General features: G+C 54.4%; 1 protein-coding gene across 2 annotated transcripts; it reads right to left on the bottom strand.

Annotated features, from left to right (window-relative positions):
* Positions 1 to 765: 765 nt before the first annotated feature.
* Positions 766 to 27,137, bottom strand: KDM4A (lysine demethylase 4A). Of its 2 annotated transcripts, none has more exons than XM_027838037.1 (22): positions 27,062 to 27,137; positions 25,665 to 25,840; positions 24,858 to 25,033; positions 22,098 to 22,212; positions 18,062 to 18,255; positions 16,700 to 16,749; positions 16,134 to 16,237; positions 14,978 to 15,115; positions 13,163 to 13,386; positions 12,385 to 12,581; positions 11,729 to 11,970; positions 8,589 to 8,691; positions 5,926 to 6,107; positions 5,217 to 5,412; positions 4,584 to 4,660; positions 4,383 to 4,438; positions 3,651 to 3,759; positions 3,362 to 3,532; positions 2,648 to 2,818; positions 2,087 to 2,206; positions 1,775 to 1,867; positions 766 to 1,694 (listed from the first exon to the last, which is right to left on the bottom strand). In XM_027838037.1, exons 2-22 carry the CDS (start codon positions 25,800 to 25,802, stop codon positions 1,554 to 1,556), a joined length of 2,997 nt encoding a protein of 998 aa, XP_027693838.1. In that variant the 5' UTR covers positions 25,803 to 25,840; positions 27,062 to 27,137; the 3' UTR covers positions 766 to 1,553. The 2 variants fall into 2 exon arrangements, with proteins under 2 accessions (XP_027693838.1, XP_027693837.1); XM_027838036.1 differs by having other exon boundaries at positions 3,344 to 3,532.
* Positions 27,138 to 27,687: the final 550 nt, after the last annotated feature.

The following is a 27,687-nucleotide window of genomic DNA, read 5'->3' on the forward strand; positions in this document are numbered from 1 at the left end:
AGGATCATGAGTGTTAAGTAAGACATTTCCTCCTCCCTAGTTCCACCACCCACCCACTCCCAATAGAGGAGGGGAGGGGAGAGGAGGGAAGTTTTACCCTTGCACCCAGACCTCCTTTCATCCTTAGGAAAAGCTCTTCAGGAGACCGAAGGGACTGAGTTCTCCCCCACCAAACACAGGCCATAGCATGTGGGGAAGGTCCTGCGCCTTTCAGGAGAGGAAGGGGGAGCAGGCAGGCCCCAAATCAAGGCGGAGCTCTCCTCCAGCTCCTCTCCACTCTCCTCCTTCCTGACCCTGGTTCTCACTTGGGATGACATTCCAAGGGTGAAGAGGCTAAAGGCTAGGCTGCATATTCCCAGGGACTTGGTACCTGCTGACCTAGGAGCATGACCAGGAAGACCCTGCCCTGCCCCTGCCCCTGCCCCCAGGGCCCATAAGAGCATGGAAGCCGCACAGTTGCTAACAACCACACCATACACCAATTTTCAAAATAATTTGGTTTTATAGCGTTCGAGTGTAACAAAAAGGCAAAGGATCAAACCCCTGGTTCCCCTGCACACAGGGAGGCAGGGCTGGCAGAGACCAGGCCTGCACAGTAAATTCATGGGCATCCCACAGTGCTCAGCCCACCCCCAAGCCCCTACATGATTGACAGCTTCACCAGTTAATACCGACAGATGCGACCCACCCACAGCAGCATCCTCTCCCCCTGCTGCAGGTGGTCCTGACTCATCATCCTTAAAATGCCCCCTTCCCCTCCCCCCACACTCCTCCCCCCACCCTCCACTCTCCACCTCCCTGTGCCATTCAGGGTACCGAGAAGCCTGGTCCACAAGTCCCCAATCCCCCTGCCCCAGAGCAGGTCCAGAAAGGGTTGGGACCTTGATACCCCACTGCCCAGAGACAAGTAAGGAGGTTCCTCAGGGGCTGGGCCCCAGCCCCCCATCCGGGTGCTTCCGGGGCCTGTGCCCAGCTCAGCCCCTGCTTGGCTAAACAGGGCTGTAGCTCTTCACATTTTGTTTTATCGGGTCGATCCTTCCGGCCTCCCCCCAGCATGGAGGCTACAGCCAGACAGGCACCAGGTGGAGACCCAACATACACACATATAAATATAAAAAGGAGAAAGGGAGGCAAGCACCAGTAATACTGCCTGTTCCTTGCTCCGTCCATCTGTCCGGCCAGCCGGCCCTTGGCCGGCACGCTTTCCCGCTCCCCCATGTGTGCTTGCGCACGCCCACAGGGGCAGGGGGCGCAGATAGCACCACCTCCCGATCCCCACAAGCAGGGCCCGGCCTCTTCAGGGGGGCTCCTGCTAGCCGCAGGCCCACCACCACTGTCCAGGGCCCCAGGCTCAGGGCTCAGGCTCCCTTCTCTCCAGCAACATGTGGCAGAAGGACCAGGGAAGGGAACGGGGCACCGGAGGAAGAGCTAGTCCATTTGGATTTTACAACTTCAGTTTCCAAAATACTACTTCGAGTTCCATGGATGTTTGGGGGCTCAGGACCCTGGAGTGCTCCTGCTTCACAAGCTGGGTCCACGCAGTGCCCCCTCCCTTATTCCATGATGGCCCGGTAGAGCGCAGGCTCAATATAATCTTCACGATATCGGGAATTGATCACTCGCTGCCGCTTCTTCTCCTGTCTGACGTCCTTCTCTGTGAAGATCTCTGTGAAGCGCATGTCTGAGGCCACCGACTAGGAGGAGACCGGAGGCGTATTGGTCAAGACCCCTCCATGGCCCGGGCCCCCCGCCAACACTTCCCCAAGCCACTCACCAGCCGGGACTTGACTCTCTTGGGGAGCTCCTCATCCAGCGTGTAAACATCATCTCTCTTCACCATGAGCTGGGAGCCATCTTCAAACTCTACCTGCAAGGGGGCACGGTTATTCAGCCAGAGCATGCCCTCACCTGGGCCCGCCTTGCCGCCCGCTGACCCGGCACCCACTGTAGGGGAGTGGAAGCTGCCTGGTGACACACAAGAGAGGCAGAGTCCTCCCCACGCCCCACTCGGGACCCCAGGCAGACGGATGAGGGAGGCAGCCTCCTTCGTGGGGCTCAGGTCAGCAGCCAGCCAGCTGTCCAGTACCTGGTACATCTGGATGGGATGAGAAGCTACGAATGTCGCTCCATAGACTTGTCCATCTGTCCATCGTACTTGGACCACTTCCCCTCCAGCAGGAGGACCCAACTGGAGACAGTCACGACTCTAAAGACCCAAGGGAAGGGAGGAGAGCAAGCATGACCAAAAGTAAGGCAGCTGGGGAGCCCTCTTCTTCCTCCTTCATGCTCAGGGAAACCCAGTACTGCCTCTGACCCAGACTCGAACCCAGGACACTCCAGGGAGCACCCAGCAAAGCCCCTTCCACTAGGCAGAGGTCCTGTGAGCTGTGGGGAGCCCAGGAAACAAATCCCCGGGTTTCTTCCCCAAACTTTTGCATTGAGAGGCTCCCCCGAAGGCTCAAGGCTTAGGACCAATCTGCTCTAATTTCCATAGTGTCAGATCAACTTCCAAGCCTCTTTCTTGCTAGAAGGGGGAGCCAAGCAGAAAGAGACGGGTGGGCTGCAGACGGCAGCCCCAAGGGGAGAGGAGGCGGTGACTGCTTGGGGAGGGGAGGGGGCTGCTCTTGCCCAGAAAGGCACTAGTTACCACAATGTCCTCAGGGTAGAGATTGTCGCTGAAGGAGCCGTCGTCAAAGTTGACCTCATAGAAGGTCTCCGTGGTGAGCTGGACCACCTCGCACTGGTAGAAGCGGCCATTCTTGTGCTTGCTGATGACCGTCTGGCCTGCAGAGAGGTCCTGGAGGGCGCCCTTGGCACGCTGAAGGAGACCGGGAGCCCAGGTCAGGCCTCAGCAGGCACAGAGGTGCAGGCCCCACAGCCCTGGGACTAACTTCTAGACTGTCTGAGCCCCGACACGCAACTCCATGGACGAATGTCCAAGATGGGAAGGAACCCGACACTGAGCCAATGCCGACCAGCACCCCTCAGGATGTGGGGAGACCGGAGAGGACTTGGGGTCCCTTCACCTGAAGAAGAGAAGGCTAGCTGTCTTCAAGTGTCTGAAGGGCCTGCAGGGGACCAGTGGGTCCCGGCAGTTGCTGAGGATGAGATCCGGGAGGTGTCAAAACCAACTGCCAACCAATCAGGGCCAGCTAAAAAGGGAGCAAGGAGGCTCCCCTCTAGGCCTTCAGGGAAGGCAGAGTGAGCCCTTGTCTGGGATGCCGGGCTTCCAGCAGAATTCTTGCTGTGAGAATCAGCCCTGAGGCCCCGGGGCTGCTGTGAGAAAGGGACAGTCCCTGTCTCCTCCGCCTCTTCCGAACGGCCACCTCCCTCCCTCCCTCACCTCTGCCTGAGAAGGAACCTTGTGCCGAAAGCAGGTGATGAAGACCACAAAGGGCCAGTCGTCCGGCTGCATCATCACTCCGGCGGCCTGGGCGCAGCTCACGTGGAAAGAGGTTGGGCAACGGCCATGGGAGCACTGAACGCAGCAACCGGCCACCCTCTTCCTCCGCTTCTTACAGAAGACGCATTTCTGGAGCAGAGAGACGGCGACCCCGTTACAGGAGTGACCTCCCAGCTACAGCTGCCGTCCCCCAGGCTCAAACCCTCCGTGCGCACGGCCCAGCAGAGCAAGGGGTCCTCTCCCTTACCAGCTTGAAGCGGAGAAGAGGGATTCTGCTCAGGTCCACTGGGCTGCGCTCAGCAATGTTGACAAACTTGGCTTCCAGGACGGCAATGGCACACATTACATGCACCCACCTACCACCAGGGCAAGGAGCTCAACTGTAGCCAAGGCTGTCCAGAGCCACCTTCTGCCCCAGCCTATGCCCACAGGCTACCAGCCTGGCACCCACTTCCAACGGGAGGGATCATGCCCTGCCCTAGCCCACAGATCACTCAGCAAAACTCACCGGCCCCATTTAGACACTGCCTGTGTCTTGTGGGGCTCAATCGCACCCAGGTTTTAAGCCTGTGGCCCTAATCAAGCTCATGGGTATGACAAGGCAGGGAGGACGTATTTGGCTTGTAGCTGACCAGCAGCAAAGGGTGGATGGCTACAGCAGAGAAGAGCCACCCACCAGGATACAAGCCCGGTGGGCTCATATTATCCTGGCCCTTCCCACAGTCTGACCCACACGCCCACAGCCTGGTAATGCCAAAAGCTATCCACTGGTCGTCCACCCTGGCTCTCGTCTCTTGGAGCACGACGAGTGAGCCCTCCCCTTCCTCCCTCCAGACACTTCCAAAGTGCTCTCCTCCTCCTCCCCCTCATTTCCCAGGGCTGACCCCTCCCCTCCTCCCCATCGTCTCTCCTTAGCGTTTCATCTCCCCACGCTCCGCCTGCCGTGTCAGGAGTGGGGGGGCGGGCCGCCTGTACTCACCGATCGTCGTTAGCTCTCTGCAGGGCCCCTCCTCGCAATGAGCACAGGCAGCAACCCTGGGGGTTAGGGGTGGGGAGTTAGCAGTGGCCACTGAGGCGCCAAGAACCCAAGCACTATCCCCACATCCCCTCAGAGGGGCTGCCCAGGCCTGTCACCTCCCCCACCACCCAGCTGCCATCGCCCAGCCCAGCTGCTCCTCACCTCCTCCAGAGCACTGGCCGAACACCTAGAGCACATCCAGTCGTCTGAGGCCTGCTCAGGGGAAACTCCGTAACAGCCTAAAGGAGACAAAAGAGAGCCCCTCAGGGAAAGCCCTGCCCACCCTCAGGCCACACACATGCACACATCTCTGCTAAGTGTCCTTCCAGCTGTCCTGTCAATCATTAAGGGCCACATCCAGGGGGTGTTTGCTGTTTGTGCCTCAACAACCCTCATGAGAGGTGGAAAAATAGGATTAGTCCCATATGGCACAAGAAGAAACTGAGGCTGTGGCTCAGATACCTTCCTTGCCTAAAGCTGCCATTTTTACTGGCCTGGACACCCAGTCCGTCCTCTCCCTGCCCGCCTTCAGGGTTTTCAAGGGCTTTCATGGAAACAACGCTCCCCGTCTTCTCCCCTGGGCTCCACCAAGCTACAGTCTCACCGAGCGCCAGAGGAACAGGACCTTCACAGTACCCAGAGAGCCTGGACAGCAGAGCCCAGGCAGCAACGGATCTACGGCCTTTAGGCTCTGAAAGGCCAAGCACCTCAGGCATGCAGCAGGAACTCAAGCTATGCTGGTCAGAGTGGACTGCTGAATGTCAGGTGAGCAGGGCAGCCCCCTCACCGACTTACTAGCATGGACACAGACACAGCATTTCTTGCAGGTGATCAGGATGCTAGTGCCATCTTCCTCCAAGTAGGGCGTAGAAAGGCTGAGGTCAGTGCTACACCCCGTCGCAGTGAAGCACATCTCGGGAATCAGAGGCTTAGTTCTGCGTCTCCCTGGGTCTGCGTCTGTCCAACTCTGGTTGTGGCCTCCTCCCTCAGCCTAGGAGACAGACAGGCAGCAGGCCCCAGTGGGCATACAGGCAGCACCCAGTAATGCTCCTGCCAGAAACATCATCAGATACAACTGTCCCTGCAAATGAAGCCTGCGACATCACCCCCTGCTCCTCACCCTGTCGATGGGGAGGAATTCGGGGCCTCAGCTAGACGACCCCCAAGGCCTCTCCATGGCAGCCCACGAGTCTAACTAAAGATATCCACAGATTCACCCCAAACCCAAGGGGGCGTTGTGGTGACTCCAGGATTCAGGCCTGAATCCTGGGCCCCCACCAGCTCCTCCCAACCTCATCCTAAGGATCTTTAGCAGGAGGGGCTATTACTGGGCCTTCACCCCCCTAGCCCAACCCACTAAGATTCATAAAGGCAGGGCCTGAGGTGAGCACCATTTATTCTGAGCCTTCCCCCCCCTCCCAGGCCTCTGGGCAGGGCACACACCCAGTCTTGGGGGGGGGGGGGGCGGGACGACAACTGGAGCATGACTTGTCCCAGGTCTCACCTGTTGGTAGGTTTGGAAAATCATACAGACTGCACAGTGTGGGGGCTGTTGGGCCATGCTCTCATTGTACACCCTTTCAGCCTCGAAGTTCAGGGGTCGGTTCTGCCAGAGCTGACTCAGGGGTTTGGCCCAAGGCTCTGTCTCTTCAGCCTCCTCTTCTGGGGTCAGCTGCTCACCAGCCTCTGCAACCAAGATCAGCCACAAGGTGAGGACACAGGGAGGAAGCTCAGGCCTGCTGGGCAGCACCAGGCCCTGGACCAAGCGACAGGGTCGCAGAGGCATGACCTACAGAATCCCCACTCGTCATGGAAGCCCTGACACAGCACAGCAAGCTGCCTTCCCCCTCTGGGGTACCCCGGTGCCCAGAGCGGGATGCTCAAGAGGAGACGCTGCCAGAAGAGAAAAGAAGGTGCAGAAGTCACTTTGTGGGCATGCTTGAGGAGGGTGACTCCCAGGCACTCTGTGGATTTTTTAGTTAGTATGAGCAGGACTTCCCTCTTTACATGTTCCCTGCAAACAGAGATAGTTTTCTCTCTTTGCCTGGCTTTATACTACTACTGATAGTACCAACTAGCACTTACATAATGTTTTATAGTTTAAAGTTTATAGTCTATAGCTCAAAGTGCAAAGCACTTTACCTATGTTACCTGATTCAATCTTCACAACAACAAAGCTGTGAGGTGGATTCTATTATTATCTCCATTTTTTTGATGAGGAAACTGAAGAGTCTGAGGCAACATTTGAACTCAGATCTTACTGACCCAAGTCCAACATTCTACCCACTGCTCCACTTTAGATGCCTTTAAAAACTGCTTTTATTTTCTTTCTCTAGTCTTACTGCAAAAATGTCGCTTTTATTTAAAGCCCAAAAGTTAAGACATGACATACACATTTGTACACAGAGAGGAAAAAACCTCTATCAGAAAAGGAGGCAAGGTATAGGGAGTTCTTCAGGCTCCCTCACTGCCACCATCACTCAGTGCTGGAGTGAATTTTGAATGAGAGCAGGCAGTGTCAATGGGGCCTCCTCCTCTCACACCTCCAGCCTCCCTCCACAGGCTGAGGGTGCCTGAGAACTCGGCCTTGATTTGGCTGCAAGAATTTCTAGAACTCTATCAAACAACAACAAAAGGGGCATCTTGGTTTAACTCACGCACTGACTGGGAGGGCTTCCCTACTGCAGATGATGCAGGCACTGGGGTTTTCATTAATGACAATGCTCCTTCTCTGCTTCATCCTTCCTTGATCTAGTTAGGCAATATGTCTCATTAAGAGTGGTGCAGTGCTTTCTCAAATTTCGAGAACAATTTTGTAATACAGAGCCTGTCAATTAGTGCCATCTCTCGAGTATGCCCCCATCTCTCCTCGGACACCCCCCCTCCCCCATGCAGGCCGCAGGCCCATCCTCATCACCTCACACTTGGACCACTGCACAAGCTGTTGGGGGGGGGGGGGTGTCCTGCCTGCCTCCACTCAGCCAGGACAAAAGGGGCTTTCCTAAATGCAGGTCTGATCATGTCACCCCCTTACTTAATAAATTCCACTGGCTCCCCAGCTCCTCCATCTGGCCCTCAAAGCCCTTCATAAGCTATCCTCACCCTGACTTTTCCAATCTACATCCCCCCAATTCCACCCCTCACAATCTGTGAGCCAGTGACTCTGCCTTCTGGCTCTTCCTTCAATAAGACTTCCCAGAAATGCCCAGTAAGACTGCAATCTCCAGGCCTCTGCTTTAGTTGTCCCGTTTGGCTTCCCTGGCTGAGGCCTTCAAGCCCCAACTTAAATCTGACCTTTCTCCATCCCCCTTAATGCTGGTGCCTTCCCTCTGGTGATTATCTCCAATTTATCCTGTATGGAGCTGGTTTGCATAGCATTGTCTGCATGTTGTCTCCCTCTTAGACTGTAAGCTCCCTGAGAGCAGAGCAGGGACTGTCTTTTCCCTTTCTTTGTATCCACAGCACTTAGCACAGTGCCTGGCACACAGCAGGCACTTAATAAATGCTTACTATCATTATTGACTGTTGACCAAAATATTCATAGCAGCAATTTCAGCCGAGCAAGAACCAGAAACCAATGAGATGCCCATAAATTATGGCCCAGCTTATAAACAAGTTGGGGTCCCTGAATGCAATGGAATCTCACGTGCTGTAAGAAATAACCAACAATGAATACTGAGAAGCTTGCAAAGCGAAGTCAGCAGAACAAGCAGACCAGGAGGGAGGCCGAGGACGGCCTGCCTGCCTGGGTCCCAGCTACACTCTCAGCAAGCAGTCAGGGCACACCTCCAAAAGGTTTGTGCAGTGGCCAAGAAGGGGTAAATCAATGGGCCCGCCGGAAATAGCCTGGGCTCCACACGGCAGAGGATTGCTTCAGAGGCCCCATCCCCAACCCTATTCAAGTCTCCTAGTCTCCACCCGAGTTTAATGGGAGGCATGCCAAAGGAACCATCCACAGGACCAAGCCCCCAACCTAAGGGAGGACCAGAAAGCGTCTGCGAGGAGCTTATCAGAAGGGGGTTTAAGAAGCAGAGAAGGGCCGAGGGGAGGCCTGAAGGGAAGGCTCCCTGTCACAAGCTCCAGGGTACAAGGATCCACAGGACTCTGGGGTCTGACTCTGGGCACAGTGCACAAGTCCACCTGCCTGCCCCTTCTGGCAGCACTCACCATCATCACTGCCACAGTCTTGGGCCACGAGTGGGTGATGTCGAGGAAGCTTGCTCAAGGGCTGCCGACGGCCCTTCGCCTTCTGACTCTCCTCTTCTTCATTCTAGGCCAGTGACAAGAGTGGTTAGTGCAGAGCTCTAAGCCAGCCCAGCAGGAGAAGACCCCAACAAGAACCACCAGACCCCACCAGAAGGGCCCCTCCCTTCCCTGGGACTGTTCTGCCATCTCGTCCCTGAGGTTATTTGCTACTCGGTGTCAGCCTGCTCAAAGGCCCAGTTTTTTAAAGGGAGTTTCTCTAAAGATGGTCATTTCCAATACCAGTAGAAAGATGCACTAACGTTCCCAGTGTCTGCACACAGAGCACATCATCTCTCTTAAAAGCCCCCTGAAGCTATGGGCCTGCAACACCCCACAATGCCTCAGTCAGTGAGAACATAGCAGAAATGTGGAGTCAAGAAGACCAATCGGAATGCTCTCCACCTCTAACCCTACAAAGGTCAACGCACCCAGAAACCTTCTGTCAGCATCTCCCCTCTTGGCTCAAATGAAGAGGTGGCCCCTTCTTCCTTGCCAAGGTAAACTCTACCGGCACAAGTGATCCACAACATCTAAGAGACCCACCCCTCCATTATCCCCACCCTCACAGATCTTCAATCTTTCCTCTGCTGACTGCTGCCCTCCTGCCTACAAACATGCTCATGTCTCCCTGATGCTCAAAGCCCCCTCACTCGCTACTATCCTCTTTCCTCCTGCTCGTGGCTAACCTCCTTCAGAAGGCCGTGAACACAGTGCCTCCACGTCCCCTCCTCTCACTCCCTTTGAATTCTCCACAGTTCCATTTCTGACCTCATCATTCAATCACCTCTCAAGTTCCCAAGGATCTCTTAACTGGCAAACCTAGAGGCCTCTCCTCCGTCCTCCTCTGTCCTGAGCTCACTGACACATGACACTCTCACTCGCCCTCTCTGCAAGCTCTCTTCCTTCTGGGCTGTCGTGCCACTGCTCTGTCCTGGATCTCCTCCCACCCATCATCCTGCTCCTCACTGTCCTTTCTTGGATCTTCAGCCGGGTCACCCCTACAAGCTACGGGCATCCCACAAGGTTCTGTCCTGGGGCCCTGTCTCTTTTCCCTCTATCATCTTTGATTTCTTCAGCTGCCACGGATTCAACTATCACCATTGCTCTGACAATTCTTGGATCGACTCATCCTGACTTCTCAGCTGAACTCCAGTTTTACATCTCAGAACTGTCTTTCAGGCATCTCAGACTAGATGTCCCACAGACATCTTAAACTCAGCACGTCCAAAACAGAAGTTCTTATGTTTCCCCCTCTTCCCAACTTCCCCATTACTGCGGAGGGTACATCCTTCCCCCCACAACTCCTCACTCTCTCATCCCCCTTCTCCTCTGATCCTGGCAGCCCCCGGGGCACAGGCCCTTGTTACCTCACCTCTGAACCAGCGCAATAGCCTGCTGGTCTCCCACCAAGTTTCCTGCAGCCCATCCTCCACTCAGCTGTCAAAGGGATCTTCCTAAAGCAGTCTCACCAGGGCACTCCTGCTCAAATCCCAGCTGTTCCCCACCACCTCCAAGATCAAACATAAACTTCTTGGCTTGGCATTCAAAGCCTTTCATAAGCTGGCCTTTCTCCTTACACTCCTTCCTCCACCCTCCATGTTCTCTGGGATCCAGTGACACTGGTCTGTGCTGTTTCTCAAACAAAGACCCACCATCTCCAGACTCCTGGCATTGTTGCTGGCTGTTGCCCCTGCCTGGGATGCCCCCCGCCCCGACTTCCTTCTAGCCCTCCACTGACATCCCACCTCCCACAGGAAACCTTTCCCAATCCCCCTCAATGCCTGTGCCTTCTCCCTGTAGATTACCTCCAATTTACCCGTCTATATCCCCTAGCTCCCTTCAAGGCTCAACTCCAGGGAGCCTTCCCTGATTGGCATTTCTAGCATCCCACCAACTGAAACGGATGGTCTCAGTTGTGCATCTGGATGCGCAGAGCCCAGGAGGAACGTGCCAGGCATATGAAGGAGCTCAGTCAACGCTTGCTGACTGACTCATTAGCTTCTGAGGTTTTTAAGGGTGGCCAATCTTTTCATCACTGGCCCCTCTGTCACCTCCCCCTTGACCACCCACAATCTCTCTGCCCCAGGCCTGGGAGCACTTCAGGAAGAGAAGGGGCACCTGCCAGCCCAAGCACACAGCTCACCAGCAAGATCTGCTTGCCCGTGGCAGAAACCCGAGTCCCCCAGGGTGCCTGGGAAAGGGAGGCCTTGAGCTGACCCAGACCCCAGACTAGCCCCAAGCACAGTGCCACACAGGGCAGGAGCCCTTGGCCCTCTGTGTACATGCCACCCACTGTGCTGGAGGCTGTTCAGCAGACACCCAGCAATGCTTGCTAAGCTTAATCTTCCTACCTGAGTGAGCCTTAAAAACCTTCTCAGTTTAGCAAAAGCACCATGGTGTGGACAGTGTCTCAAAAACGGAGTTATTTTAACATGATATATCAAGGGAGACCATGGCCAATACCAGAACTACTAGGCAGAACCATTTGTGGGGGTGGGGGGGAAGGAAGGGAGGAAGGAAAAGAGGGAGGGAGAGAGGAAGAATTTATTAAGAGCCTACTATGTGCCAGGCACTGTGCTAAGCACTTTATAAATGTTATTTCATTTGATCTTCATAATGATCCTGTGAGGTAGGTACCCATTTTATAGTTAAGGAAACTGAGGCAAACAGAGGTTAAATGAATTGCCCAGGCACACCCCAGCAAGTGTCTGAGGCAGGATTAGAACTCCACACCCAGCACTCTCTCCACAATACTACCAGGCCCTCAACAGGCCAAAACCAAAGGTGGGGAAGCTGTGACCTCGAGGTCACATGTGTCCCTCTAGGTCTTCAACTGCAGGCCCCTTGACTAAATTCAAACTTCACGAAACAAATCCCTTTAATAAAAGAATTTGTTCTGTAAAACTTGGACTCAGCCAAAAGGCCGCACCCAAGGACCTAGAAGGCCACAGGTTCCCCACCCTTGGCCAACCAAAGGCTTCTGCCTTGGAGCAGGCCCTCCCAAAGCCCCTGAATCTGGCCTGGCCTCCCTGCCCCCACCCCAGCCCTGCCACGGCTAGCACCTCAGAAAGCTCTTGTTCTGAATCATCATCCTGGGCACAGCTATGGGCAGTCAGTGCTTGGCGGGCTCGATGAGACCGGGCCTCAGAACTGCGAGCTCGGCTCTTTTTAGAGGCTTGGTTTGTAGTGCTGGACAGAGAGAGGTCCAAGGCTGCTGCTTCCTCCTCTTCCTCGTCCTCGTCCTCATCTTCCAATTTAACATTCTTGAGCTCTTCAAATCTGACCTCAGCACAGTCCGGATAATCTGAAAGGAAGAGTGCAGTGAGCCCCAAAGGACAATTAGGGCCAGTCAGACGTTCTTGGTGAGGCTGGAGGGCAGCAGTCACCAGGCTAACAGGTAGTTAGACAGATATCTGGAGCAGGGTCCTGCCCAGTCACAGGGTCCAAACACTCTGAAGAGACACACCCAAGCCCTTCCTGGGGCCCCCTCCCCGTCTCATGGGCCGCACCTAACCCTCTACTCTGTAGCCCAGAGGATGTCTGTGTCTCTTTTTTTACCACCAGAGAGGACCGGGAGCTACACAAAGCTGATAAGTCACCAACTCTGAGCAACCCTCCAGGGCTCTGCTCTGAGGCCACAAAGGGAGTCGAAGGCTGCCTGCCTAAGCTTGCGGGTTTGAGCCACGCCTGGCTTGGGGGGCAAAAAGAAGAGACTAACCTGGCGAAAGAAGGGTGCCGTTCTCAGCTCGCAGTGGTGACACCAAGTCTGGGACAGCTTTCCCAGGAACAACGGCTGTCTGCTCCCCATCCATCTCATAGGGTTCTCTCTGGGCAAAAGCCTCGCTCTCACTCACCTCCTGAGGCACCTCAAGACACACCCGGTGCCTCTTGGCTCCAATCCGATGCCTGGTGGGGCTGTCAGAGAAACACACACCTTCTTAGGGGAACCCTGGCTCCCTGGAAGGGCCAGTCTGTCCTGTCAGCAAGCAGCACATTCGAGATGCAAATGCGCAAAGTCCCCGGCCTCAGGAACCTCACACTCTAAGCAAAGGTACAGTAGAAGGGCATTCCCAATCCTAAAGGTCATTCCCAATCCTAGTGCTCCTTAGGCAAATCACCACCTCTCTGCAGCAATGAGGGAGTCACACTGGGTCTCCAGAATGCTTCTTCTTGCTCTACAACCAATAATCTCCCACGACATCTGTTCCATATTTGTTCATTCCCAGAAGACCCTCCTGTCCAAGCCTCCACCTTCAGCATTCTCAAGCCAAGCTTCACACCCTCCTGAGCTGGCCTCACTCCCTGCCAATGTCCCACACCAGTGGGACCCTGATCCTGGCAGGCCAGGAAAGGGTATGTTGGCCGAGGGAGCCCCCTTCTTCTCCCCAGAGGCCGTCCCAGGAGTCTGTCCAGGTCTCCCAAGGAAGACAACGCCCACCGGTGTTTGTGTCCTTGACACAAAAGCTCTGTGACCCTCAGCAGCAGGTCCTGGTTACCTTCTCCGGGCAGCCTCACTGCCTGGGTCCCCACTGCTGTCCAGGGCTTCCTCTGGGCAGTCCTGCTGCTCCCCCTTGTGGAACTCTGCTGCCTCTGGGGTGGGCAGCGTGTGGTCAATGACAGGGGCATCTTTGCCAGCCTTCCACAGCTTGTACCGCTCAGGCTGGAACTTGCGCACAAACACATCCATGGATATCTTCACCATATCCTTCCGGCAAGAGCACTGAGCCACAGAGAAACAAGGCTGCTGCTAAGAACCCACAGCAGGCCCTAGCTTCGCCCGCCCACAGAGCCCACAGAAGTTCACTCTCACTCACTGAGGCCTAGGGGCACCCCCGGGAGGCACGGGAACATTTTTCTAATGTGATGAGCTTAAGAACCCAACATGAATCACTGATGAGTTAATAATCTGCCTTCTATCAACAATATCCCCCAGTGATTTAGAATGGGATCTCAGGAAGAACTGAGGGGCCCGCCATATAGGGTGCTCCTTTCTCTAGGGGCTCAAGGCCTTAACCCCCAGAGTGTATTGGGGCCAGGGAGGGGCCACGTGAAAGAAAGCAAAGTCTAGTCCTGGGTGGGATCCTCTTCACTCCACAGACACTAATAAGGACTAACTGGGACTGTCAAGAAGCCAGACATAAGATGGAGTCAAAGCAGCCTTCCCCAAGGAGAGGAGCCTTTTGTGCTCAAAAGTTACAAGCTGGGATTCTGCTGGCTTTCAAGGCTGGTCTGTTTGGCAAAGAAAAAGCCATGGTCTGTCTCAGATCCACCACAGAGTGGGAAGGGGGCACTTCCTGGCTTAGGCCAAGGTACAGAACCTTGACCCCATACACCTGCATATATCTGGGGGTCTAGTTAGTCTCTAAATCTCTGGGCACTGGTTTTTCTGAAAACCCAACGACTGCTGAGAAGAGGTGGGGCTCCTGCCCCTGTGCTTCCACACCCCCAGGACGGTGCTGCCAGGCCTGCCTTGCTGCAGTGGCCAGGGCTCCCCAACGTGGCCTACCCTAAGGATGCCTGAACGACTGCCCCCCTGTGTACCTTCACTGTGTCAGGGGCTACTCAGGGCTGCACCCCAGACACCAGAGGGTCGGGGCAAGGTGAGGTCTCCTACCCAGGTCAAGCTCTCTTGTGCTGGGGAAAAGGCCTACGCTGTAAGAAGAGCCAGACCCTTTCCCACTCTGTTTTAATGTCTGAGGTGGGCTTGAAGGCAGAAACTGTATCTTCAACTTCAAAAGCCTCAAGAGAGAAGGGCCAAGAAGCCCAAAGCCCATGAAAGGTTCTTGTATGGTGAAGATCTTGGGCTTTTGGCCCAAGGCGTGGCTGTGTATTACATAAAATGATGCACTTAGTGACTGAATCCCAAAGTCTCAGAGCTGGAATTGACCCCAGAAGACACTAATCCAACCTGCCTAGAGTAAAAATCTCTTCTATCTGCAGGTGCCTGCTTGGCCAATCCTCCAGAGCTCCCCTGCCCCACCCAGGGGCTAAGCCAAGCTCTCCCTCACACCAGGTCTCAAAGTGGCCCTAAGAAACATCCCTGCACGGCATAGGGTTCAGCCTCTCAGGGATCAAGAAGAGCAAGCCTGAGCTTCCTCCCCCAGTTCACTACCACACAGGACGTCCCCTGAGCCTCCCTTCACCAGACTAAGTGTTTCCACTCTTCGTGGGACCTGGACACCACCCTCCCAAAGCCGTGCCGGATACCCAGAACTGGCCCAAGTACTCCAGGGATGTGCTCAGCAGTACGGACAGGGAGGTTCCTCACCCCCAGCCCTGGCCAGCAGGCACAGGCTCCTCCAGGTCCTTACCAGAACAGACTGCTTGCCATACTCGATCCAACGAAGGGTGGCAAAGTTAGTAGACTCGGCACAATTGAACCCATGGTTGAAGCCAGCATGGTAGCCATACGGAAAGGTGATCATAAACTCTCCAGCCTCCTGAGTCACCTGAAACCAAGAGGGAGAGGCCCAGTTGGAGAAGTACAACTCAGTGGAGGGAGGCCATCATCTGCACAGCTGGGGGATTCCATGAGTGAATCTCTAAGGCCCCTTTCCAGCTTCCCAGGCCACCTCAGGACTCACCAATTAACTCTTCCCCATCCCCCATTTCTACCTCCAGATCAGAGTGAGACATGCGTGTTCAGTCGCTGTGGCCCTTTTGGAGCTCCCTCACCCTGGCCACACTCCCTCTGTCCTTTGGACATCCTGAGCCCTTCCCAGCCCAGAGGAAGCCCAAGTCTGTAAAGGGAAGGCCTACGGCAACCACACACCAAAGAACTGGAAATTGAAGGGATGCTCATTAATTGGGGAATGGCTGAACAAGTTATGGTATACGATTGGGATGGAATACTATCGGGCTAGAAGAAATGAAAAGCAGGATGCTCTCAGAAAAACCTGGCAAGATTTATACAAGCTCATGCAAAGTGAAGTGAGCAGAACCAGGAGAATATTGTACCCAGGAACAGCAATTCTGTAAGGGTGATCAAGTGTGAGTGACTCAGCTACTCTGATGAAGATGAGGACCCAAGACAATTCTAAAGGAGCCGTGATGAAAAACGCCATCTGGCCCCCGAGAGAACTGATGAACTGAGTGCAGACTGAAGCAGACTTTTTTTTAACTCAATTTTTACTGTTTTATCCTGTCTGCTTTCTTTTGTAACATGGCTAACTTTCTGCTCTGCATGACTTCACAAGAATAGTCAACATCAAATTCTTACCTTCAAGGAGGGGGCAGAGCTGAGAGGGAGAGACAATATGGAACCCAAAATTTTTAAAAATGACTTACAATTTTTTTACATGTAACTGGGAAATAAATAGAATTAAAAAAACAAAACCAGCCACACTGATCAAACACACAAAGTACAGCTGGCTATCCAGCAGAACCGCCAGCTCCAAGCCCCAAGAAGAGCACCCTGCTCCTCTCTCCAAATGCCCATGCTCCTCAGCCAGCAAACAGGGAACCCACCTTATCAAAAGGGATGCCATACTTCTTCAGGATTGAAGGGGAAATCAAGGTCATTTTATGGCGGAGAAAAGCCTCACAGCTTTGGGCACTTCCTGGGAAGAAACCTACGTAAGAGAGGAAGAGAGGGTTAGGGCCAGCTCACTACCCTGAGTCTCCCAGGAGGGGCAGGAGGGACCCCAGCAGCGGGGAGCCAGCCCAGCCCCTGCGCTATCAGGGACTCTCCCAAGCACATCTCCAGCCTCAGCTTATACGATCCTGGAATGAGGAGGAAGAGGAAAGCATCGGTCACACCTCCTCCTGTGGGCTCCAGCCCCTGCCACCTGCCTGGACAAGCAACCCTCCCACCCCCCATCAGCATACAGCTTCGGCCATATGTGAAAGTCCCCATCTACTTATTCTGGTAGAAAATAAATCAATGCAAACCAAGAATCAAACACCCAAAGGACAAAGGCATGCCTTTGTGGCCTCAGTTCTCTGGACAGCCTGCCTTCTCCTGAAGGGAAGTGGGGCTGGGGGTCTCAGTGGGGATTCCTGTAGCTAAGGAAGTCAGGGCAGAGAAACATTACCTTTGGCCAGCCGCTCCAGACGTTTGCCGTGCTCTGGGGGAATGGAGTACCTGCAAGCACACAGGAGTATCACAGACGGGGCAGGGGACATGGACGCATCTCATCCCCTGCCAGGTCCTGTCTCCTCACCCCCACAGATGGCACTGCCTCTTGCAACCCCAAAGCCCGGGACAGGTGCAACAAGGTGACGAGGTCCCAGGAACATGCAGTAAAGGCTCCCACCCCAGGGGCCTGCGGGCAACACTCCACAGGAAGACAATGACTTAGCAAAGCCATGACTCTGGCCATCTAAAGCTCCCCTGACATCTGGCTGCTGACAGACCTGTCACCTTCAGCAGCCCCAAGAGGAACCTGAGCCAGGAGGGGTCAGTCTACCCTCAAATATCTCAAAGAAAAGAAAGCTGCTAAGGCAGGCTTCAATCACAATGGCATCGAGTGCCCGGAGGTTTGAATGGGGCTCGACTCCCATTATCTCACCTGATCCTCAAGAAGGACCAATGCAGCCTCCCCTCAGTCATCCGACCAGCCCCAAGCAGACCTTAGCCTCCTCCCAAGGCCGACTGACCCTCAGCTTTCAGGAGCCACCTGCCCACTTCTGTTCTTGGCTTAACAGCTGGGTCACCTGCCCCCTCCTGCCCCCCAAGGCTCTTGGTGACCTTGGCCATGACCCTGGCTTCAAGGGTGCCTCTGTGCCCACCCCATCCAACTCTTTCTTATCCCCCCAGATTTTGTTTCCTTACTCAATAGCTCTAGGCGTTGCCCTAGCCTTTCCCCAAAAACCTGCCCCTCTTCTGCCCAGCTGCCCTACTTCTCTGGACAAACCATTGCCCACCTCTTCCCCACCCCGCCAGTACGCAGGGCACAGGTGGATACACCTGCAGAAATGCTCATCAGAACATTGCCTCTTTCCCTGGGCCACCCCCACATCTCAGGGGGAGGCAGATTCCCCGTCTTACGCTCCATCACCTCTCCTGTACACACCCCCTGCTCTCTATGGGGCAGCTCTGACCTGGACTCTCTAGTCTCTCACACACCCCTCACTAGCCCACCATCCATGGTGCTGCCAAAACCATTTTATTCATGTCGAGGTCCAACTAGGTCATCCAACACTTAGTCCAGAATCTTTGGGGGCCCAGAATCCAAGACACACACCAGAACAAACAGTGGCCAATGGCATTCTGGCCACACCCTCTCCCAGCCTTTCTTCCCATTCCAGTCCCTTCACCGCCCTAAGCTCCAGAGAAACTAAGCCAGGTGCAGACCCTTCAGGACACACCCTCCTCGACCCAGACCGCTACCAATGCTCACTCTCCTGTGTTTCCCCGGTACCTGACGTCAGACAGGTGGGCCGGCCAGACTCACCAGGACTTGGGCTCGCCAAAGTGCAGGTAGTTGATGCTATACAGGTCCATGTCCTCTGTGTGCCAGGCAAAGGAGGTTTTCCACATGCCAAAGTAGAGGTAGGGAGTGTTGACGCCCTCAATGGTGATGCCGCTCTCGTTCTCCACCACATCCAGGATGGTGTTCAAGCGCCCAATGTTCCACTCGTCTACATGCTGCAAGCCACAAGCCAGGTCAGGAGTGGGAGAGGGGGCTCAGAAGGTACCTCCTCTCCCTACCCCACAGACTCTGGGATGGGATTTCCAGGTGGTTGTGAGTGGTAGCAGCAGTAGGACTGCTTCCGGCAGGAGAGAGGGCACATGGGCAGACCACCAAGTCCCCTGGTCAGGCTAGATGAAGCGGGAGCACAAACAGAGACACGTAGGCAGCTGCAGGCTGGCCGCTAAGCCCAACTGCCCACTCAAGTGGAGGAAGGGGAGAGGGCAACTTCTTGCCTGTGACACATCCATTTCAACATTCAATCACCTACACTGAGAAAGGACCCACCATCAGTGGAGCACTGTGCCCAGGGAGACCTGAAGGCTGGATCAAACACCTGGAGCTCATGGCTTAATGGGGACTTAGCCAGGAGGACGCTGATGAACGGGATGTTCAGGACTGAGAGTAGGTGGTACCCGGGGACAGTATGAAGTCAGGAAGGGGATGGAAAACAAATTCTGTTTTGGGAGTGCCGAGTTTGAGATGCCTCAGGGACATCTGGGGCTGAATCTCAGGAGAGGGATTAGGGCTATGTTATAGAAGAGATCTGGGAACCATTTGTATACCACCACCCCCCATCCCCCCAGTAGAAGTGGCTGAAATCATCAAGGAAGAAAGGGCAGAGAGAAAGAGGCTCCTGGACTGAACCCAGGGGACACCCAATTAATGGGTATGATGCAGATAAAAAGGAAACTGAAGAGGGAAGGGTGCCCAGAACAATGTCAGGAACCTAGAGGAGATAATATCCAACAACTCAACATGCATTAAGTGCCTACTATATGCCAGGAACTACAAGTGAGCAACAGTGTCAAAGGTCACAGAATGAGGCTGTTAGATTTGATAATTAAGAGACTATTGGGGGGCAGCTAGGCGGCACTGTGGATAGAGCACTGGCCCTGGAATCAGGAGGACCTGAGTTCAAATTCTGCCTCAGACCAAACACCTGACACTTACTAGCTGTGTGACCCTGGGCAAGTCACTTAACCCCAACTGCCTACAAACAAACAAACAAAAAAATGGCTTTTTCAAAGAACACAGATGAGAAGGGGAGGAAAAATGCTGGACCACAGCTCTCAGGAAAGCTTGCATCAAGCAGAGATTCTGAAAAGATGAGGGAGAAGGGACATGGGGGGGCTTTGGCAAGAAAGCCAGAAATGAGAAAGAGAAGGACTACTGGGAGGGGGCAGGAGGACTTTAAAGGTTGTAGTCCTTTGGGGGGCCAGGAGCTGAGGCTACAGGGCAGTCCTGAAGCAACACAGGTCTTAGGTCCTTCTAGCCAGGGGACTAGAATCCCCAAGAGGTCACTGCCACGATGAGGAAGAATCAGGCCTGGGCCTGCCCGGGGTCTGAGCTACGGTGCGCAGGCACGCCTAAAGGGAGAGGCCGACCTCCTGGCGACCTCCTGCTCTCTCCTACTTGGGGATCTCACAAGAGAGCTGTTTGTCTGGAGTGACAGGGACTCCGCACAGAGAGGGAAGAGTGAGTCTCGAGCAAGTCTGAGGTTTTCCCCTTGCAAGCAGGCCTACCCACTGGAGTTCTAAAAGGCTGGAGGACCATCTCAACTTTCAAGATAGGTAGCAGCCTCCCAGAAAGGGAAAGACTGGTGTTTTACAGTGCAGGCCTGGGGCCCTGGAGCTGATAATGAGGTTTAAAAAAAAAAAAAAAAGCCTGAAATCTAACGGTATCTTCTTAGGGGTAAGGGTAGGGAACAAGCATTTATTTAGCATCTATGTGCCAGGCGCTGTGTCAAGCACCTAACAGATATTATGTCATACACTCCTCACAACAACTCTAGCAGCTAAATGCCATTATCATCATCCCCATTTTTGAGATGAGGAAACTGAGGCGCAAGGCGATGAAGGGATGTGCCAGGATTGCACAGCTAGTAAGTGGTCTAGTCTTTGAGTCCAGCTCACAGGGCTTATACAGAAGCTGAGAGCCCTGTCCCTTTTTTGATTCTGGCTTAGACACAGGACCCTGACCCGAGAGACGCTGATGCATGAATCTGCCCCTGGAATGAGCTCAGAGCTTTGGCAACGGGCCACAGCTCACACGTGAGCAGACAGACCTTCTTCCCATTCCTCTGCACTCTTGGTCCACACTGTGACCTCTCATTCCCAAACCACTGAGCCCTCAGTTTTCTCCCAGGCCTCCTCTGCTCATCTTGACCCATCAACGAATCAGTCCAACTCTGCACTGTTCTCTTCTCCCGAATCCCTGGCACCCCTGTCATGTCACCAATGGCACCTGGCCAAGGCTCAGCCTACCATCGCTCCCACCATCTGCTGCCCGTACCCTAAATGTGTGCTGCTGAACTACAGAGGAGAAACCACAGCACGCTGACAGGGTCTATTACAAACATATGTCACACGACACCAACTGGGCTCTCACTGCTGCCACGTGATCCCACTACACTTCCATCCAGGGACACCGGCCTTCTGGCTGTTCCAGGATCAAAGACCCTCCATCTCTGGTCTGGGATGCCCTCCCTCCCCAGGCTTCCATCAAGTCCCAACTAAAACTCCATCTTTCACAAGGAAACTTTTACCAAACTCCTTTAATTCTAGTGCCTTTCCTCTGCTAGTTATTTCCGACTTATCCTGCACATAGCTGGCTTATACATACTTATTTGTTTGTTGACCCTAGATTAGACTGTGAGCTCCACGAGGGCAGAGGCTATTGTCTGCCTCTTTCTTGTAGCCTCAGCGTAGCACCCGGGGCACAGAGTTGGTGCCTAACAAATGTGCACTAACTTTCCCATTTCTGAGGGAACTTCAGCCACACTGTCTTTGGCACAAATTCTTACTTCTATACTGGTCTGATCCAATCACTCTTCCCAATTTCATTGTTTTTTAAATTCTACATCTTAAGAGACAGAGTAAGAAGTCACCTAGTGTACTGTATAAGTCCAAGTCACAGATCCTGGAGAATGGAACCCCAAAGCACCAAAAGAACCAGCAGCTCTAACTGGGGAGGAAAGCATGCCAGGAAGCCCTGAAAAACTGGGGGGAGGTGAAGTTAGAAGGGGGTCACTGAATCAATTTTCAAAAGCAAGACAAAAGTGGAGTCTGCCAACAATAAGCTGGTGAGATTGACTTCAGTTTCTGGCAATATTTGAGAATATTTTGTGAAAAGGACAGTCCATGAGCACCTACAAAAGGCAGCAGCCATCCCATGCCAGTCCACCTGGCTGTGCCAATCTCACCAGACTCACTTTACCACCTCCCAGAGAGCTGGCAATTAATCAGCAACTACGAGATTCTTTTCTAGACAGGGCCATCAGCCTGAAAGAGCAGGGGACAGCTAGAAAGAACTAAGTGACCTTGGCTTCCCTTTTGCTCATGTTCCTGAGCACCACTGCAAGACAAGAGGACCAATGTCCAGCAAAATTCTTAGTCATCCTCACCAGAAAGACCCCAGGAGCCATTCTGCCCAGAGTGGGCAACTGAACCACGACTGGGCCTCATCCAGCCATGCCAGAAACAGCCAGGCTCCATGCCAACAAAGGAAGACAAAAATGTCCTACTTAACACAAGAACCACTGCTCCAAAGACAAGAAAAGCCTGCCCAGAATCTGGAGGTACCACACGGAGGCCCCCCACACCCCTCGGGAGAAGGCTATGCCAAGAGCTACCACGCTCGTGGCAGCCACTTACAAACAACTCCATCCATTCTCTTTGGCCCATATGACCCAAAAGACAGTCTCCAAAAGTTATGTCTGGGGCAGGATTTGAAACCAGGTCTCCAAGGCTATCCTCTACCCACTAGGCCTCCCCGCCTCCCCAGTGCCCCTCCTCACCTTTTCATACAGTGTCCCATTCACATCAGCACCATAGATGGGGGGGTTGAACGTTAGATTTTTCCAGTATTTTCGCTCAAGTTCTTCAAATTCATTGTAGCGTGGGGTACAGTACCTTCGAAAAAACAAATGGACACAACTGCTCAATCATTCCCCATTAGGAGAACAAGACAGCATCAGCACAGCCTCCTGCGTGAGGGCAGCAGAGGAAAACCTGCCTCCTGCCTCTATCCAAACACCCAGAGGCTGCCTGCCCCTGGCCCTGCCGGACTCAGGAGGAGTCCAGGCGTCTGCACTGGCCTGGCCTGGCACGTGCCTCACGGCAAGGACATCTGTGCCAGCACAAGAACTGGGGGAAGCAGGCCACACATCAGGAGCTCTTCTGCCAATCACAAAGAGGGTCCTCAAAGGGGCTGCTTTGAAAGGCCCCCAGCCAGTCTACTTCCTTCAGAGATGGATGGGCCTGCTCCACGATCACTGAGCACACACAAAATTTGAGAATGTATTATTAAAGGGATGGTCAATGAACACCTAGAAAAGGAAGCAGACATAGCAAAGGGTCAACTAGAGAGGGGAAGAAGGTAAGGCAGGAAGACAATCTATTAAAAAGCTATTCCAAGAGTGTAAACAAGAAATGATGAGGCCTTGACCTTGGCAACTGCAGTAGAATTGTGAGAGACATTGCAGAGCAAACCTCAATATGGCTGGGCGGCTGACCAGCATCTGGGGAGGAAGAATAGACAGGTGATGGGGACTCCAAGGACTCAGCCTGAGGGATGGCAGCTTTTGCCCAGGAGCCTATCCCTGGCAAACATGGCTGCACTGGAGGTTCCAAGGCCAAAAGCGCTGAGCTGTCCATCCAGAAAATGGAGAAAGGTCATCACTGAAGACATGAGATCACCAAGCCAATACAGAGAGGGAAGGGAAGGCCCAAAGCAGGATCCTGGGGGACCAATGCAGGGAAGTCAGTGAAGGGCCAACCAAAAAACGCCCAAAGGAGCCTCTGTCCAGAGGGCAAGTGAACAGTGGTGATCAGACGCTGCCAGGACGGCGAGGAAGCCAGGAAAGGCTGCCTCAGTGGAGCAGAAGAGACAGAGGCCTGAGGAATGAATACCCAGGACCTGACCAAAGGCAGCTTCCTTGCTAGAACCCTGACAGCCACAGGAGGGAGCAGACAGCATGGCCCAGAGGGATGGCCAAGGGCAAGAGCTCAGGGGCCTGGGTGCTCCAAGCCTGACAACCTGGTCTTACTCAGCCAAGCTCCGAGGAGCTTATGCCCAGGCTGGCTACACTAACTCTTTATAACCACACGAACCTTGGCCTGGAGGGGTGGCTGGATCCTGGAAGTGTAGAACCAGAAGGAGGTGGCCAAATGGGAACCAGGAACTCCCTAAGAAGAGAGGGACTGTTTGATGGAACCTTTAAGGTCACGGCATGGACAGAGCAAAGTGGGCACCAGGGTTAGTCTGGGTCAGTGCAAGGGGAGGCAAGAAGAAAAGGCTCAAGGAAGGTCAGGTTGGTGAGGTCACATCCTGAGAGGGAAGGACAGCAGGGAGGACCCAGCTGAAGCTGAAGAGTGACTGCATCCTTCAGCCAGGCTGCCCCCCGTCCCCAAGGCAGCTTCCCAATTTAGATGCATACTGCATCCTAGAGAGGAGGTTGGAGCCACAGGCCAGGAGGTGAGGGGCAAGGCAGACAAGTCCAAGGCAGAAGCATGGTCAGATGCTGGAGGGCACCAAAGGGGAGAGCTAAGGAGTCTCACAACGCATTGCCCCCAAGTCCAAACTACGAAGGCAGGGCCCAGGGGAGGAAGGAGGGGCTGTTGGTGGAGGAATCTGTTTGAATGGAAGCACAAGCTTCGGTGAAACAATGAAAAATGAGAAAAGTCAGGATTCCGGGTGACAGAAAAGAGCTTGGAGTCCAGCTCATGGGCTCTGGAGTGGAATTAGGTCTTGAGGAAGGATTTAGAGAAACAAATAGAAGCACAGGAATGACCAAGAGCTGGTGAGCAGGAGGTGAAGATGGGGACAGGCACGATGAGAAAAAGGTTGTTAGGAGCTAGAGGCTTTTGGGTGATGGCTCTGACACCCCAAAGCAGTGGTGATCTGCAGGTCACCCAAGAGGCAGCGTGAGACGGGGCCAGGGGCTCCATTGGGAACCAAGGGTCTTGGGTTCAAATACTGGCTCTGCCACTTCTCCCTGTGACAGCCTGAGAAAGTCACCTGACTTCTCTGGGCCTCGACTCCTTATCTTCAAATATAAGGAGGCTAGACCGGACAGACTAAGTACCCTTGGACAGTTTCCTCATCTGAAAATGTGAGCTTGAGCAGGGCTCTCCAAAGCCTCAGTCCTTGGACCCTACCAGCCATCAAGCAAAAGGAGCCCAAAACAGACACCTGGGAAAAGAAAATGAGAAAGGCTCAGGTGCCACACCCTAAGGGAGGGAAGAGAACGAAGAGAGAACAGTTGCATCAGAGTCAGAGGAGGCCCCATCACAGAAATTGGTGAGGCCCCAGGGGCTCGCTTCCATTCCAGCCCCTCCTTGGCTAAGAGAGGAGGAAAGGGCTGCTCGGAAGAGACGGGCCTTGGGAGGGCTCAGCTTGGTGGGGCTGTCACACATGTCACTCCTTGGAGCACCCTGCTTGGGGCTGGGGTGGGAGGAGAAGGGGAAACAGTAGATGCTGCCCAGGCACACAACAGGATGGCAGCACCGTCAGGACAGCAAGGGATAGCAGTAGGGACGCTCTGTGTGCTCCTTACTTATCACTGTTGGCTATCCTTCGAAACTCCCGAACAGTCATCGCTTTCTTCTGGATGTTGTATTGGGTAAAGAGGCCAGACTGCCCAGTCACCACCTGCTGGATGGGGGCCGGGATGACCAAGTCATCGATGTCGTCATAGGTTGACCGTGGCTTCCATTCCTTTGGAGGAACCACCTGCAAGGACAGACCTGAGTCTTCTCACTCTGGCTTTGTGACCACCCCACCCAAGACCAAGAAAGGCAGCCGTGGGCCACTCATGTCAAAGCTGCCTGAGCATCATCTGAAAGGAGGCCGCAGGGTGGGTAACAAAGCCAAGGAGGGTCCCGATGTCTGTTTCCTCAGCCAGGAGGTGAGTGGTTAGAACACTGGGCCTGGAATCAAGAAGACCTCAGCTCAAACCCCATCTCAGATACTCACTAGCTGTGTGACCCTGGGCAAGTCACTTAACCTCTGCCCACCTCAGTTTCCTCATCTGTGAAATGAGGATAATCATAGTACTACACCCCAGGATTGCTTCGAGAATCTAATGAGGTAGTATTTGTACCTCTCTCAGCACAGTGCCTGGCACATAGTAGGTGCTATATAAATACGGACTATTATTGTTGTTGTTGTTATCATTATGACTAGACCGAGGAGGCCAGCAGCTCAAAGTGGGGGCCATCCTCTTCCTAGGGAAGCCTCTCAGCAATGAACCCTGTTCCTTCTTGAGATCTTGCAGGAAGGTGACCTGGGTTTTCCTGGCCCTCCCTAACCCTCTCCCCACCCCAAGCAAAATGACACAGCTGGGTAGCCCCAACACACTGACCTTGGCCAGCCCCGCCCGATGAGCTCCTTGGGACTCAATGTAAGCAATGTAGCGGCTGAAGGTCCGAAACTCCTCCATGGTGGGGTAGAAGGTCATGATGCGGGCACTGGGATTCAAACTCTCTGACTCAGAAGCCATGATGCCTTCTCTTCTTAGCTCTATCTGTGTCAAGGAATCTGAAGGAAGGAAGAAAAAGTTGAGTTCTCTTGGTCTCCACCACTGGACTGTGAACTCCATGAGCGCAAGGACTTCAGAATTCTTTGCCTTTCTTTGTATCCCCGGAGCTCTGCACACAGCAAATGCTTAATAAATGCTGGTTGGCTGGACTCCACTTGTTTGCATGTTGTATCCACCATTAGACTTGGAGCTCCTTGAGGACAGGGGTTGACTATGGCTTTTGCCTTTCTGTGTAATTCCCAAGGGCAACTAGGTGTTACAGTGGATAGAGTACCAGGCCTGGAGTAATGAAGACCTGAGTTCAAATCCAGCCTCAGACACTTGGCTGGGTGACCCCCGGTAAGTCATTTCACCCTATTTGCCTCAGTTTCCTCACCTATAAAATAAGTTGGAGAAGGAAATGACAAACCACTCCAGTATCTCGGCCAAGAAAACTCCAAACGAGATCACAAGGTCAGATGAGACTGAAACAACTGAACAAGTATTCCCAAGGGTTTAAGGACCCTGGCAAACTTCATGAATGTTTGCTGCCTTGTTCTAGGTAAGAATCTGGTTCCCTAGAACAGGGCCTTTGAGTGGATTCGGGCCAGCTGCCACATTAAGGCACCCTCAACGACCCAGACGCACTCAGACTGTCAATAAACATTTATTAAGCTCCTACTGTATATGCCACGCACTGGGGGTAAAAATAAAGGCAAAAGACAGTCCCTGCACTCGAAAATCTCAGTCTCACGGAGACAAATTGCAAACAACCATATACAAACAAGCTATGGACTGGATGAAAAGTGTTCAATTGTGGGAGGGCCCAGCTGCCCGGCGGGCCGCCAATTGCACCCCCCAAGCCGCGGACGCCAGGCTCAGAGGCGGCGGGACCGCGGCCGCTTACTGCCAGAGGGTAGGAGCCCAACCCGGCCCCGAAGCCCCCCATGGCTCCCGCAGGCCAGACCCGCAGTAGCAGCAGCGGCGGCGGCGGCGGCGGCGGCGGCAGCAGCAGCAGGAGCAGCAGGAAGAAGCCTAGATACGGCCCCCTGGCGCTCATTGGCCGAGAGCATCCGGCACGGATCAATGAAAAGCCGAGGGGCCGCAGCGCCACCTCCCATTGGCCCGAGGAGCTGCCAGTCCGTACGCGGGGCCCCCGCCGCCCCTCCCCCACCCGGGAATGGTCAGCTCCAAGCGCAGGCCGGAGGTTCCACCCGGGCCCACAGCATCCCGAAGCTCACCCGCACGTGGCCGCCGCTCCGCCGCGGACCTCGAGCCTGGCGCTAGCGCCGCCTCGGGCACCGCGGAACGCGACCCACCGCCTCCACCGCGACCACCTCCGACCAGGGACTCAATGAGCTCCGCCTCCCGCCTGCTCGCGCAGCCGCACAGATCCCCGCTCCGCAGCCAATCGGCTTCCAGCAACTTTCCTGGGACCAGCCAATAAGCGCCAGTTAGGACCGGCTCAGGGGCGGGGCTTCTCCCCCGCTGGCCAATCCACGATGGCTGTGTCTGTTGCCAGGAGGAAACGCCGGCCCTAAAGGACCTGGAGCCACTGAATGACTCGGAAACTTCCGGAGACGACCAATCAGCAGTGCGAATCTGCCCGACGAGGGCCAATCAGCCCCAGGGAGGGGCGGTGTCAGCCGAACTGGAAGGGCTGAAAAAAGCTGAGAGGAGGGGCCGGACAGGGTTATTATGGGATGTTCCCGGAGGGCGGGGCCCCGGGGATCTTGACAATAGTGACGGCGCCGCGGGGGGTGGGCGCGCACGTGGCGTCGCGGGAGCGCGCTTGGGATGCTCGAGGGAAAGTATGAGATTCGACTCTTGTCACAAACCCGAGCAGCGACTGAGACTAAGCTCGTAG

The sequence above is a fragment of the Vombatus ursinus genome, unplaced genomic scaffold (genome assembly GCF_900497805.2).
Source record: "Vombatus ursinus unplaced genomic scaffold, bare-nosed wombat genome assembly UNPS02014825.1, whole genome shotgun sequence".
NCBI lineage: Eukaryota > Metazoa > Chordata > Mammalia > Diprotodontia > Vombatidae > Vombatus > Vombatus ursinus.

Excerpts from the sequence above, each read along its gene's own strand:
- KDM4A (XM_027838036.1), bottom strand. The coding sequence starts at position 25,802 with ATGGCTTCTGAGTCAGAGAGTTTGAATCCCAGTGCCCGCATCATGACC. Across the intron at positions 8,692-11,728 it reads CAGAACAAGAGCTTTCTGAG|AATGAAGAAGAGGAGAGTCA; the intron begins GTGCTAGCCGTG and ends TCACTGGCCTAG. Across the intron at positions 4,439-4,583 it reads CGGCCAGTGCTCTGGAGGAG|GGTTGCTGCCTGTGCTCATT; the intron begins GTGAGGAGCAGC and ends CCTAACCCCCAG.